Source organism: Apaloderma vittatum, unplaced genomic scaffold, assembly GCF_000703405.1.
Source record: "Apaloderma vittatum isolate BGI_N311 unplaced genomic scaffold, ASM70340v1 scaffold956, whole genome shotgun sequence".
NCBI lineage: Eukaryota > Metazoa > Chordata > Aves > Trogoniformes > Trogonidae > Apaloderma > Apaloderma vittatum.
Window position 1 is genome coordinate 70,126 of NW_009720998.1, and position 15,604 is coordinate 85,729.

Sequence of the window (15,604 nt, forward strand, 5' to 3'; positions counted from 1 at the left end):
GGTTACTCAAGGACATGGTTTTAAGGACTTCCTTAATGATTGCTTAATCCACAGCTTGTGAATTATCTGAGGGATGGGTTATTCACTTACATATATACATACTAGTGATAAAACCTCATCAAAATGCTTATTTTATTAACATCATCATTTCTTCAGTAGGTAGAGTCACTGCAGTTCAGTTTAAGTCAGTAGAAAGACAAAAATAACTGTTTTCCCTTATTTTGCAAGGACTCTTCGATTTACTTTATTCAAAGTTGGGCACATGCTGCTATCGTTATTTCAAGTACGTGAAAAATAAGTTAGGGGACAGGCTTAGTCATGCCCACTGGAGCTATTGGAAGTAACTTGCAAACGCTTAAATCAGAGCCTCAGATATTTCATTACACATTTCCCGTGGGTGAGCACCAAGGCATCCTGCACCCACCCCTGCGTAATGCTCAAGTTCCACCGCTGACAGGGATCTTTTTTTAATTAACATTATTGAAAGTTAAGTCTTCATTCATAGTTTCTTCTGGGCTCTTTTTTTGTTGACAAGGGGGAGCGCAGTGGGACACTGATGGAAATTCCCCTCTTATTTTGTTTCCCACGTGTTGGTGCATGTGACATTTTCTGATGTTTTTCACTCCTACGGAGAGTTGCATCCAGAAACCATGCAATGTGAATGAACTACAGCATACTTTGAAATGCTTTCCTTTTTTTTCAGGTCTTACGGAAAACTGCGATGCACTTCTTACTGCTACATTGACTCTACACAGTGTCGATACTTCACATGAAGGGAGAGGAGATGGGTAGCACCCCCCCTGTAGCAGGGTGCTAGGTGCTCTGCTATCATCTATCCAGGAGGGACTGGCACAAAACAACCAACACCCACTTCTGTGTGAAAAGAAACAAAGAGACGTCATGCTGCTGATGGCCATTTTTAGATGTTTTTCTCTTCTTTTTTTTTCCAAACTAAGTCAGATTGGGTAAAAATAGGACCACTGCATCCTGTCTTAATAGAGAAATGTCAAACCGTGTTTGCCAGTAAGACTTTCACGTGGCTGTGGATGGCACCTTGCTCTCCATCGCAAATGCAACGTTAAGCTACTGGAAACTGACTTTCACCAACCAGGAATATCGTGTAACAATTACCTCGACTTAGCACTGTTAAACCTAAATGTAAGCTCTTCAGGGTTTTTGTCTTTAAACCTTCTCAAGCATAAACACGAAGCTTGGATGCGGTGTTTATAGAGAATTTCTTGTTTATTACAATGTGAACATTTTAAGTGTTGTATCCGTACAAGTGATGACTTCAGCGACATTACGGTTAACTATACATCTTCGTGGGTCAGAGGAGCAGAGGCACTTCAGTAAGCGCTTTCAAGATCAGCAAATCAGCTGAAAAAGCTGGTTAACTTCACCTTCAGGCTAAGATGTTTGTCTGTGCGTGTCTCTGTGCATGGACAGAAATACAAGCAGTCACAGGAGGCTGAAACTGCAGACCACAAAGGTCAAATTGGACAAATAAACTGTGAAATAGATAAGGAGCTTTCTCCTAGGAAAAAATCAGACAAGAAAGGAAGGTAAAGCAGGAATACTGTTTAGCTGGCTGAGCTCTGCATGACCCCAAAGAGGCAGGTAACCTGCCTGAAAACACAGCGTGACCATGTACACACTGCCTCCACTCTGACTGCTACACTGAAAGGTCTTTTCATCTCCGTGTCCACCCAACCATTATCATTCAACTACTGGTTATACCTTGTCCCCTCTCACCCTCTCTCCCTCTTACTGTTTCCACCATGGTGTCTGGGGTACCCCCTGGGGTACATTCTCACTTTTGTATTGGTGTAAATCAGACCTTGGAGTAGGGTGGTTATGGATGCTCATTTGTGCTGTGTAATATACATGTACATTTATTTTTCAGAAAGTTTGTTCAACTACATTAGCTCTGATAGAAGTCAGGGTAATGATATACTTATTTATTAGCAAGCATTAAAGAGAAAATTGTTGCGTGGGAGGCACTGTAACTGATATGCAAAAAAGAGTCTGCAACAGAAGGAAACGAAACAAAAGATGTGCAGAATTCAGGACTAAAAGCCTCAAATCAAGGTGTTGTTTTCATAAAAGCTACTTTTTTTCTGCTTCACGATAAATGCTGTACGTGACTGAAACATGTGAGTTGTCTGTGCCAGTGATAGCAGCAACAGCTGCACTTCCACTGGCCCCTCAGTAAAGGCTAAATAAAAGTGGATGTTGTGTTAGAACGATTACGCATTGAAGCAGCCAAGAAACACATACAACTTTTGCTACCTGCATAGAAGACTTTAACTCTGCATGTCCAAAGTGATAGGGGAAATCACCAGTTAAAAAAAATAAATTAGCATACTCTTTGTGGCTATCGCCTACCTGGGCTATTTCAGTTGCTGTGAAGTATGAAGCCAAGCCACTGGCAGTTGTAGCTCAGTTCAATTGTTCAACATTTTTCATCCTGTTACTTTTTTTTTTTAATTTTTTTTTAAACAGAGGTCTTAATAAAAGATCAAGGAATAACTGAGGTGAGGAACTTGCCATAAGCTCTGGAAATCTGGGCATGAGCATAGCTGCCTTTTAATGTCCTGTGTTTGTGCAAGCAGCAGGTTCCAGCAGTGTCACACCATGTGGGAGTGCGTATCCCAGCGGGACGCTCCCAAGGACACGCACCCTCCTGCCGGCCAACCCTTCAGATGAACCTCTGGCAACATCTGCCTGCTGTTACCGTCCTGGGCTTGGAGACACTTCATCTGAACACCTCACCTTCTCTAAGGAGTTCGTCTCTACTTCCCAACAGCCTGAAGTCTTTGAGAAATTCGGTAATCCCAGTGGCCTTCCACTTTCTGTTTTAAGTTGCATCATTATTAAAAGCTCCTACCTCTAAAGGTTGTTGAAGTTGCAAAGCTAAGTGGAGGGAGGGTAGGAAACACAAACAGGGGATGTGATCATGTGTGTGAAATTGTACTGTGTTGCACATCTTCAGGAAGGGACATATCAGTCTGGTCAGAAAACATTTGCAAAGCATGGATTTAAAATGGATTTTACTAATGTAACACGGACAATTCATCATTGTAACAGAAAGCAAGCAATGTGTGACCCAAGAAAAAAAGAAAGACATCTTGGAACGTGTTAAGTATATACAATTTTAAAGGCTGCAAAAGAAATCCTTCCTTCTTATTTCTGATATACCTGCTTTATCATTAGTGGAGGGTTCTTCAGCTGGATGGTGCCTGGTCTCTTGTGAATCATCCTCCCTCCTCTAAGTTTCTTAATACATTGTGCCAAGACTGGTTCAAAGTTAATTAGAGTGTTTCTATTTCTTGGCCTTTGGTAGCAGGAAATGCTTGTGGAAGAGTTTTCTAATTATTAGTATGCAATTCCAGACAAATATAAAACCAATATGATGTTACACCATGCACTGTATTAAATGTATAATAAACAACCAGCTTGCACTTAATTAAATATATGTAGCTACCTACTGCGTGTATTAGCAGCCCATGCCAATAAACCATGCTACCTTAGTTCTGCTATGTCCTTACTTTCACTACTTCATTTTGGATTTAACAACACCGTTTTTAAATATAATTACCCAGTTTAAGATGCTGGGGAGAGGGAAAAAAACACCAGTGCCTCCCTTCCTATGCCCGCTGCCTTTCCCTGCCAGGGAGGACCCGGCTCTGCGGGGGCACAGCCCGGGAGCACGACCGCGCATCCCCGTGCCTGGTACTGCTGCTGCCTAAGCCCCAAACTGACCAGTGCAAGACATCACCTGCAGAACAACCACACTGACTTCTGGTTGTAATTGGGGTCAGACAGTTTATGTTTAACAAGGCTTTGGGCTGTTGTTTGGGAGATTGTCTCCTCCTGCTACCTTGTAATGTACCGGTTTATAAATCCTACCAGAGGCTGAGCTGATGGCTGCAAACCAGAAAACCATGATGTCAGGTGCTGATGGGTGATGGAAAAGGTGATGCTGGCACCCAGGCTTTGGTCACTCCCAGCAGCCAGGACCCTGGCTTTGGGAAGAGGCTCCTGCCTTGCCACAGCAGCAGCCAACAAGTCTGTCCTCCTCAGGCTTTTGCGTGTAATGGGGCATCCCAGAGAAGGGCAGTGCTGTCTGCCTGCAGGTGACAGGGAAGTGTGCTGACAGCCAGAGAATGAACGAGTCTTTGGGGCAGTATATTTTCTGCCTGTCCTTTCTAAAAGCTCAGCTTCTGTGACACTCACCTCTCTGGCTTCCCAAATGCCTACATCATGTCTCTCTTCAGATCATTCAAAATTGTAGCTGTCGACCCTGTCTTGGCCCACAAATCTGGCCATGCAGCTCATTTCCTCCTTTCTTTGTTCTTATAGATTCCTTTAATGGCACCAAAGCTCATATCCTTTATAGCCCTTCCAAAACCTGCAATGCCTTCAATGCTCTGCAGTGACCGGGTTTTGTCAGCCTCTTTTTCAGCCTCTCGCACCATCCCTTTTCTAGTATGTACATGTCGCAGCCCCACAAACATCCCAGCAAAGCCCCTGGGCCACAGTTCTTACTTTCTTAAAGGATAGTTTCTTAGAGAAGCTAACCTCAATGTCTCTGAAAGTTACATGGTGCATTTCCCATTTAAATCCCACTGATTTGGATGAGAGAGGACTGGTGGTTATCCTTAAACTGGGAGTCTCCTAGAACAGGCACTGTCCTTGAGTAGCAGCTGTTCAGGAGTAATAACACTAGTAAGTCCCTGGTTAGCTGCTTTTGGGGACAACTCAATAGCTCTGGCACTCTGCTGCCACAAACAATCAGAGCATGTATTAAAAAAAGACCAGAACAAACCCAAGAAAAGTAAACTAGTGCTGTGCTGTGATTTTTCAGTGTGAACTCTAGTGTATCACGCAGGCAAGGAATAAAGCCTAAGCAAACGAGCCATTTTTTTGTCTTCATTGAATATGGTCTGTGAAAAAAACCCCACTGCATTAATGCAGGCAGTAACGTGCCCAGCAATGTGCTCTGTGCTGCAAACTGGGGTCCTCTGTGCTGAAGGCTGGTGTCACCCCAGGTCTGAAGAGGCCAGAGCAAAGCCGGGACATATGCTTTCATTGCATCGGTAATTACTGGGCATTTAGGAGGACGGCCCTGAATCAGTTCAGTCAAGGAAAGGCTGTATTCGAAAGGGTAGCCAGGCCAAATTATATTAGAGCAGTGTATGCCTGCTGGAAATCAAATTAGTGGCTACTTCCCTCTCTCTGCCCCCAACAAAATCTTGGTGCTTAAAGAGCACTGAGTTACAGCCCTGGCATTTTAGGGCTTTTAAATCCCTCTGAGAGTTTCCTGTGCATCTAATGGAAGGGTCCAGATTGGATGCACAATCTTTTTCCAGTGAGAGAGAACAGGCTTTAAAGAGCTGTATTTTGCTGGAGTCTTCTCACCCACTAGTGAACAAGCAGCCCTCCCTGCACGGGGTGCTGCTCAGCATTTGCTTTGGGAAAGGAGGGGGAAGGAGGGTCATGGACCTGGACCCACCAAGGCCTCCCTTAGCAAAGCCGAGCCGTGCTGCGGGCACTGCAGGGAATCGGAGCCTCCCTGGCTGTCGTGCTCAGGGTGGGAAGGGGCCTTGTGTCACACGTGCATCAGAGAATCTCCTGATCTTCAGAAGAAGTCATCTGTCCCCAGGGACAGCGTTACCGGTGGCATCTCCTGCAGGACGAAGGGAAGGACAAAGCACTCTCTCAGCATTGGGAGCCTGCCTGGCTGGCGTGAGACAACACAAACGCACAGGCTTGACAGAGCAGGAATCTGAGATAACAGCACGATAAATCAGCCAGGAGGAAGAGGAGGTAACATTAACCTCTTCACACAGCAGCGCACTCAGTATATTTAGAAACTCGGCAACTGATGACCCTCCCTCAGACAGTCTAAAGTGTCACTGTTTAATAAGTGAACAAACTGACATCGGTGTTAAATTCAAACCCGTGGCAGATGTGTGTGTCTGACCCTTGTGCCAGGCAAAGGAGGAAGGTTTCAGGATTCATCCTGGAGAGATGTGTACGGGTCCTCAGCAACCCCTGCTTTGGGTGAGCAGGGGGAGTTGATCGTTATCCATCATCACCCTCCCAAGAGGAAGAGGCACCCAAGGGCATTTCCCACTGAATCACCACTGAGGTTTTGTTCGGGAGAGAAGAGCTCCTGTTACTCCCTGCCCTTCTCCTTTCCATCAGCCATGTTTTCTTCTTAGAAGTTATTCGATGGACAAACATATAAGGGAACCTGGAAACTCTGACACTTCATAGCAATATAATTTCTTTTATACATTTCCATTGGGTTCGTGATCTTACCTACCTGTGGCTACAGCTCTGAGGTCCAGATGTGCCAAGCAAGATCATATTCAGGACTGATAAGGTTTTGAAGTATTACCAGATTTAAATGGGAGGATCACAGAATCACAGAATGGTAGGTGTTGGAAGGGACCTCTGAAGATCATTTAGTCCAATCCCCCCTGCTAGAGCGGGATCACCTGAAGCAGACCACACAGGAGCATGTCCAGACAGATGACCGATTACAGGTAAGAAATGAAGAATAGTTCAGGCAACTTAACTGTCCCAAAGCATCCTGCAGAAACGTGTATATTATGGCCCAAAATACCACAGGGAGGCTGGTCATAACGTACAATTAAAAGCTAGATTTAAGCCATGATATTCCAGTGCATTTAGATAAAATACCATAAACTATCCAATGGTGACAGTTATTGTTTCACTGTAATTTGACCAGTAATTAAATTTTCAAACCCAGCAGTAACCCCAAAGCAGCAGTGATGGACCAGCAGGGTAAAGCTGGTAATCTCGCTGGGTTTAATGGATGCAGTGAAGGGCAGAGAGGCTTGCTCTGTGCCAGAACTTTTTGAACAAGACAACATCTGGTGTGAAATGCCGCAGGATTACAGCTTCTAAATAAAGCCGGGGAGCTGTACCTGTTGCTGCCTGGGGTCAGCAGATTCTGCTTTAAGCTGTCTGAGAATGAGCTGTTACACCGGTCTGAAGATGCCACATGGCAGGGAGGACTGAACTACTGTGACTGGTTCTTGGGGCAAATAGGTCCAACTAAAAGAGCTTGTACTGGATACAGGCAAGGAAGAACCAAGTCCTACGGACATACAAATAACTGAGTATTCCTCCTTCATTCAGCAGTTATCTGTTAAATGAGCCATGAGGAAGGGGAAACTCATGCTGTATTTTGCAGCCCTGAGGACTGCTGTGACTCTAGCTGCAGGGTAGAGAGGCAAAGCTTCCCTCAAAATGCAAAACCACCCAAAAGGTCGTTGGTAAAAGCACACAAAAGGCCATCAGCGATGTCTCAGTCGTGGGTTTCTGAAGTGCGACAACCACAGGCGATGCAGCTGGCTTGGCTTTCTCTCTTTGCCTGAAATAGTCCATTTGGTAAGGGTGTCTGCAGGTGATGATGGAAGACTTCTTAATTCCTAATGCATCAATGGCCAAAGCACTGCATTGTGTTTGGAGTGGAAGGAATGCATTCCCCTCCTTGCCCACACCACCTATGGATCAACTGAAGGCTGTCACTGAGGCTGAGGGACATACACTTGACAGGTCTGATTTACAGAAACAATCAGCTCTGCCTAACATTTATTTAGGGCAATACACCAAGACAGTTTTTCACATCTCTTCTTGGCTTCATAAAACTTTGTAGCCCATGAGAGAAGCCCCGTAAGGCAGATTGTTCTTCACATGTCTCTGGAAGGGCACAGTGGCAGCACGCCCAGCAGTGGCGCTGAATTACTTTCCTGCAGAAAGCACCGGGAGGTGATTTGTTCTTTCTGATTACAAACAGCCCACTTTACTGTGGATTATGAAGCGTGCTTTGAGGATTTTCTTTTACTTGCAGACATGTCCTTGCAATGGTTGTGCCAGTGGTTTGGGTTTTGTGGTGTACAGCTAGATACCTCAGCCATACAGACCCAGTTGCGCTTCCTCAGCAGAGGGCTGGTTATCTCCTTGTTTCTTTCTTTTTTAATAAAAGGTAATATCAAATAGGGTTTTTCTGAAAAGTTCCATGCTTGCAGGAATATTCTGCTCACGTATGTTTCTAAGTGTCTATATTCAAAAGCTTTACTCTTCTAGTAGCTTAAAGCAAAACTCCTTTTGAGATTGTCTGGGGGGAAAAAAATATGAATGGGGGCAGATAAATCCTCTCCCTGTGCTGAGAACACGCTCACAGGCTGTCCAGAATGAGAAATTACTTGATTTCCCAATAATATAGGCTAAGAAAATGTAAATTAATATTTCATTACTTTAGTAAAAAGAGAAGAGCTTCGACAGAAGATAGTCTATTTCAGAAGGACGTATGAACTCTCCACACGAGTAAAGGCCCAGTGTTAGAAAACAAAATGGCACATGAAGAAACTTTTGGGCTAGCTGACAAGAAACATGTCCACGTTCCTTAAAATAATCCAGGGTTTTCCCCAGCTTCCACTCAGAGGGTGGTTTGAGCCCCCAGGGAGAGCAGCCTACCTGAGGTGACTGATGAAGCATGAGGTGGGTAAAAGGAGTAGTGACTATTTATACACCAACAGTGTGCTGTAAATTAAAGAATAGACAATATGAACCCTTAAAAGTGCCTCAACATAAGGGCCAGGGGCAGCAGGACGAAGCTCTGTGTGGGAGAGCACACCTCTTGCTCTTGACGAGTGTCTCCCACCATAGAGGAGCAGTTTTGACAAGAAAGCTCTCGGAGCTGCTCACAGCGCTGGAGAGGAGCACAGGTTTCACAGCCGTGCCCTGGCCATGGGGCAAAGCTTCCCCTTTTGGCTTGGAGAAAGCTGGTTGCCGCTCAGGCTTAGTGGGCATCGAATCCCTGAGACCACAGCTGAAACGTCCTACCAGGGAGAATGGCAAGTGGTGGCAACGGAGCAAGGGCTGCGCAGGCTGCACAGCACACGGCTTCCCCGCGCCGGCAGAGAGGAGGCTCAGGACCAGCTGCTGAGCAAGAAAGCAAGTGGAAAACTATGACCTATAGGAAACTATGTGAGACACGTCTGGTCTCTGAAGACTACAGATGAGCTGGCAATACCAACACTGGAAACAGATGCTAAATCGATTGGAAATTATTTTGGCGGAAAGCCATAGCTGGAGCAGGAGCGCCGGTATGAAGACAAATTGATGCAAAATGCATTTTGAAGTCTCAGATCTGTTTGATTTTGAGAAAACGGTGACCTGTTCCCTCTTTGGCATCACTGCAGGGCCTTGCACAGGCCACACATCAGAGCATCTTGCTGAAAGCAGTGAAGGGTGTACATAGAAAGCGGCCAAATGCTGCTGGTTGGCACCAGGACTTGTTGGGGGCCCTGACAGGGAAGTGGCATCTCAGCAACTCCTTTACTGACAGATCTGGAAGGACATGGGTATCACCAGTTTCAGCTCCTCCTGCTGCAGGAGAAAATCCTGAACTAACGGCAACGCTTTGCTAAAGCAGTGGGTAAACAGCAAAAGATCCTGGAGAAATTTTACTAGACCTTCCAAGCTAGAACACCAGCAAAGTTATATGGGCTAGTAAAAGGTGAAGGTTAAGGGAATGTAAGAACACAATAGAACCTGGAAAGGGCTTTTTCTCTAATCCCCAAAGCTGGAAGTTGAGCCTGCGCTGCCATCACTGCAGCTTCTCTGGGAACCATCCTCTCACAGGACAGGGAATAGAAGCTGAAAAATTTCTAAGGCTGAGGTGTTTTTTAAAGATAACACAAAAGAAACAAATCTAAAATCTTAGACATGGAAGAAAAGGAATAAATATCTGTTAATTAAGAAATATATTCAGGTCAATGTACTGAAATATTAAGAAAAAATACATACCAATGTCTTGGACAATATCTTCCAGCTGGACAGACACTTAGCTTGGCTGACCCAATGTCTGGAAGTGTCTGGCATTTTGCAACACCTCCTGCACTTCCTTTTCAGTCCTAGCACTTGTTTGACGCTTACTCTGCTACTCCCCAAAAAATAAAGAAAACTTGTCTCATCGTGGCTCAGATTCACTGAGCAGCTTTGCATAAACATATTTAAGTGATGTTCAAAACCTGTGCTCTGTCCAGACTGTAGCACTGAACTACAGTCCCATATTCTGCATTTCAGTAGCTTTATATTTGCTATACAGCAGTAAAACTGTATGTTAGCCCCACACTGTACCCAGCGTAGCCGGGTTTCCAGCTGGGCTAAAAAGAAACCCACCCAGTAAAGGTTGCAGTCTGCCCGGTTACTTTGACGCTGTGAACTTCCACTGCCTTTCCCCCTTAAATGCAGAAAACAGTCTTTTTCCATATAGGAAAACCCTAAGAAAAAAAATATTAATGGGTATTTTGGTCATGGTTGAATCTTTAACGTGTCCTCTTTGAGCTTCCCATTTTAACAGCAGCACTGGTGTGTTCCTATAAACCCTACACATTCAGCACATAATTTTTTTATTTTGAACCATGGATCCAGATTCCTGTGGGGACAGGAATTTAGCAGCCCTTATCACAGCCTATGGCCTTTACTAACACACATCATAAACTCTGTCAAAGCTTTAGCTGGTGGCTCTTTCCGCAGTTCATCTGGGATTCTGTCATGGCAACAGATTTGCTTTTTACAACCAGCGGAAGGTGCAGTGAGGAGACACTTACCAGGGAGGTATCTTTTTGTGTATGGGATTTCTTTTGGAACACATCTGTGCTGGGCTGCATTTGGCTATTTAGGAAAGAGGAGCATTTTACAGTGGTGACTGATCACTCACAGCAGCGCAACAGGCCCTCTGCACAGCCACAGACCTCCTTGCCACAGCCACCACGTGCTGCTCTCCTTTGCTTGTGGACACATTTCAGGTGTGAAACAAAACACCGAGGTGCGAATTGGCAAGTCAACATGGCAGCTCTTGGTTAGAACCTCTGCTTCAAGGCAACAGCTTGTGGGTTTTGCCAAAACACTGGAAGTTACAGGGCAGGTCTGTGGACGCTGCGAGGCATCACATCCCTCTTCCTCCAGTCCAAAAGTGCAATGGAAAGAAGCTGCCTGCATGGCTACAGCAAGGTACCACTTCTCTAGTGAAGAACACATTTGTTCAACGTGTTTCCTGCGTGCCTGGATGGAAAGCTGACACACCTCATCTTTCTGCTAGAACAGCACCTTGTGACTTCAAAGGAGAAGAGGAAACAGTTCATTATAACACTGCACGCGAGTGAAGTTTCGATAGACCCTTTACCCCTTTCAGCATCTGTCTCTGCGTTCATCCTCTTGGTTCTGGTGTGAGGAGCTACCCTCATGCAGTACAGCCCAAGACGGTATCCATACCAACACCGCAAAACACCGACTCCACGGCAGCGGCAGTCCTGTCTAATCACGACAGGTAACAGCACAGCTTTGGAGAGCCACCAAAGCAATCTGGACCATGGCTGGAGCAACGGCTCACACCCCTGGCAAATTACTCGCATGTGCCTGCAGAACAGGGCCCAGGCGGTGTTTTACACCTCAGGACTGATAACCCACTCGTTTCATCAGGAAGGAGAGATGAACAAAAGCCTGCAGTGGCAAAAGAGGGGTGTGATCTCTGCCCTAGAAGGCCTTCCAAACTATTCATCCATCACCGAGGTGCACGAGGACAAACAGTATGTGCAATTTTAAAATGCACATTGCTCACACCCTGCCTGGCTGGCTTTTGTAACTGCAGCCTTTGCTTTACACTGGCCAAGGACCCACAACCATTGCCAGATACAGCTTTTATTCTCGTCATCGAAACAGGCTCCACGTGTGTTAACATTCTTCACACAAAGATACATATAGGTAGTTTCTGTGAACCAGAAACACACTGGTGTTTGACTGTTCACACAGTACCTAGAACAGATGCTGTCCTGAAGAGCACTTTAGGCCCTCTACTGTAATAAAAGAAACAAAAATCCATGCAGGGAGAAAGCACGATTTTAAAACATGCTTACTTAAAATAGGTTTATTATAATGAAATAATATAAAAGTCTGACAAAGGTCTTAACAATGCTCCAAAAGAACAGACAGACACTGTATGATTTGAGAGACAATGCGGACTGGAAACTGCCTATGACAGCACAATTTGTGCAATGCTTACACTGGAAGAGGTGATTTTGGGGGCAAGAATGAGCCCTTAGGATTAAGTAAATTTAAAATGTGAGGCAATATACCTTCTCTTCATCTTTAAATGCATTTCAGTATGCAGGTAATCTATTTAATGTGTATAAGTAAGGCTTGCAGTAAGCTCAGCTTGACACTAATAAAAGGTATGCCCAAAATTGGCTTGAAAAAAGAAAATAGGAAACCACAAAAGCAAGCTGCTTTGGCTTTCAGTTTAGTCACCATATTCTGGAATGCAATTTAGTTGTTTAGTTTCAAGTAGACATAAACCTCGAACTTTCAAGATGGCTTTAAATACAGGAATTAACAAGTTTTGGACCCCCTGGAAGCTGCAATGCAAAATAAAGTTAATATTCTTAGTGTTAAGCAGAGATCAGGACATGAAAAAAGGGAGTTTCATATATTAATAAATAAATAAATAAATCTATCCACCCCTAGCACATCTGGAGCATATCCTATATCAGGAAAGAGATATTAAAAATGGTAGTCAAAGATCATATTTTGAAGAACTGCATGCCAGCGGGAGGATGCATCTGTGTTTAAGTGAAGCATATGGCTATATTCTAACTTCAAAGCACGTGCTTAAATCCTTGTGCGAACTGTGAGCAGGATCAGGTACTGTCTGGGCTTGCTCAGAGCCAGTAAGTGAGCTATAAGACTCCCTTTCTGCATAAGGGTGATTTTATATTGCCCAGAGCATGCAGTAATTTGCATGGTTCATTCACCAAGGGGCTACAGAAGGTAGCAAAGAAATACGAGTTCAGTTATTCCCACTTCCTCACTCCCTTATTCTTTTTGTTTCATTATCTGTACTAAGGAGGCAAGAAGAGAAATAAGTGAATTAAAAAGAAACAACCAAATCAAAACCAAAGTCCCTGTGCTTTCATTCTTAAGAGGTAGAACTGCCAAGTCTGAAGCACCTCAATTTAAATTTTAGCAGTGAAATAAAAGCTCAAAGTGGTGGAGTTTTCCTGGCAAAATACATCAAACCAGGGAGAAACTTCAGAGGAAAGCAGCACATTCTTCATCTGACTGTATGTTTGGTTTCCTGCCAAAGAATTCAGGTCTGATTTTCCAAGTTTACATTTGTATCACTTACAAAACTTCCTGCTTTGTTCTCCTATGGAGAGACGCTTTGACTTGAGCAACAGCTCCGGTAGCAAAGCAGATGACAACGGGAGGAGAGGAAAGGAAAGGGAAAGATAAGCCAGGTAGGAACATGGTTATGATCTTTCTGGTCTCTGAAAGGCAGTTGAAAGCTCCCTAAAGTTTTCACAAAAGCTGAAGTGATCATGAAAAGAAAGGGTTAGAAGGTCCAGCATAAGGAAAATCTCTGTTTTCTGCAATGGTCCACACCCTCGTGCCAAAGCCCGCTGCAGACAACCACAGCACATTTTGGGCATACTTTTTACATGTCCAACCAACGCAGGGACACTTTTCAAACTGTGAAATACATTTTTTGAAGCAAACAGCAGTAACCTAGAGCCTGATGCTGCTTTACAAAAAGCTTGTTAAGTGAAGGTATATGGCCCTTAACTTTAAGTGCATCTGTTAAAGGGAGACCCATGTTACAACAGTGTCAAGATGGGATGTTCCAATGACTCCTTAAATTTACACTAAAGCACTTAAGTATCCAGTTCATACTGTACAATTGCAACGTCAAAGAACTTCAATATGCAACTGAGTATGGTGTCTTAAAATAGCAGAGGGGGCTCCAGAACATAGTTTGCTTTTTAAAAAAATAACAACAAAATAAATAAAATAAATAAAAGCCTCCCATTGCTAAGCAGAACTCGACTGAAATTATTTGGGAGCTCTGCTCTAATGCCAATGGCACTACATTACAAAGATGTGTGTAGGATCTCTATCCAAATGTGCTGACTACCATTATTCAGTACTAGATAGCACTTGTTCCAGATCGCTTTGGGATTTACCATGTCTCAGCAGGGATGTGCACTGGACAGACACCGTCAGTGTCATACGCTGTATCAGAGTTCTATGCTGAGCTACACTAATTTCACAAAGAGCAGCCTCATTCCCCTAGCGTGAGGCTGTGATTACTCTTATTTTGCCATGGCTAAGTAAAATCCCTGAGAATACACAAAACTGTTAGACGTTGAAGGAAACAGCCAAAAGCATTTCTAAAGGAAAGGGATGCAAAACATTGGACTAGTGCATTTTAAGAAAACAAAGCAGTTCATGTAAAGCATACAGAGCAAGGGTGCTGTTATCTGAGAGTCACACGGACCTCTATCAGTATGCAGGTCAGTTATTCACAAATGTCAGCCTTTAGGAAAAAAAAACAACATAAAAAAACCCCCAAAACAACCCTAACCAATCAACAAACCAAACAAATCAAACAGAAAATAGAGACCTTCTCATATCTTTAAAATAAAAAGCAATCTTTGCTTGCCAAACTGCCATCACAGGAAAAGAAAGAAGTGAATCATCCAGCAGTGTATTTGCTTCTGCTCAAGTCACCTACTCTATCACATCCTTAGAGGTACAACTGAGAGTTCAGCTTTGCAACATGCTGCGTGGGTTTCTTGCTCAGTGGTGGTTTGACTGGAAAGACAGCATTCATAAATCTTAGAAGTGCTCAATGCCCTGCAAGAGCAGTGCATGGTAAAGCACAAGTTTTGAAGGCAGGGAGATCTTGCTCAGCTACTTCTTTACCAGTCCCCTCTTTAATAACAATCACACAGGGGTCTCTCAAAGCCACACTCTCCTAAGAACATTCTCAAGCTCCAATTTCAGAGTTCTGAAAGACCAACTTTACCCAGAAGAGCACGACAAGAAAGCCTGCTCTGAGGCAAGATGCCATGCCAAGATTAGAGGATATGCAATGTGGACCACTCTCCATTTGTTAAGAGAAAGAAGACTGGTAGAAGTTAGGAACTGCTGAAACTAATGGCCCAATTAATCTGGCAAGTTCCCTGCCTATGAAATAAAGCCTCCTGACATTTTGCATCAAACACCGTGTCTGATGCACTACTAGCAAATTAGTGGCTCTCCTGCTAGTTAAAAAAACAAAAGAAAACCAAACAACCTAAAATCACCTTCAAGTGCTGAATATGCTTTCTTGCTACTGGAAAAGCTTAGAGCAAAATGGGAAATCAACTTTTGCCAAGATCTGACAGTTAATTCCTAGAGAAGAGGGATCTCTTCCTGCTCCCCCCATAACCCAGCAGGTATTTTTTGCAACCGTGGTCTCCATTACCTTCCCAGAGGTAAATCAGCTAAATACTGCTATAGCAAAGTTTCCCACGTAACAGCTGAAAACCTTAAGGAAACCACACAGGGTAGGGTTGGTTGTTCTACTACAGGCATAGTTTCTCTGCATTCATGTCTTCCTCTAAAAGAACTAGACAGCTGAATCCCAAAGGCTCTTTGCTTCATTTTTAGAACTGCGGTAATGAAATAAATAATTGAATGGAGCTTTGGTCAAAAGTATTTACTTTGTGCTCAAATACAA

General features: G+C 44.0%; 1 protein-coding gene across 1 annotated transcript in view; it reads left to right on the forward strand.

Annotated features, from left to right (window-relative positions):
- Positions 1-773, forward strand: part of COLQ (collagen-like tail subunit (single strand of homotrimer) of asymmetric acetylcholinesterase) — a 50,894-nt gene extending 50,121 nt beyond the window's left edge. The window contains exon 18 of the mRNA XM_009871181.1: positions 704-773. Within this exon, the coding sequence (XP_009869483.1) occupies positions 704-773 (70 nt within the window). The remainder of the gene's footprint in view (positions 1-703) is intronic.
- Positions 774-15,604: the final 14,831 nt, after the last annotated feature.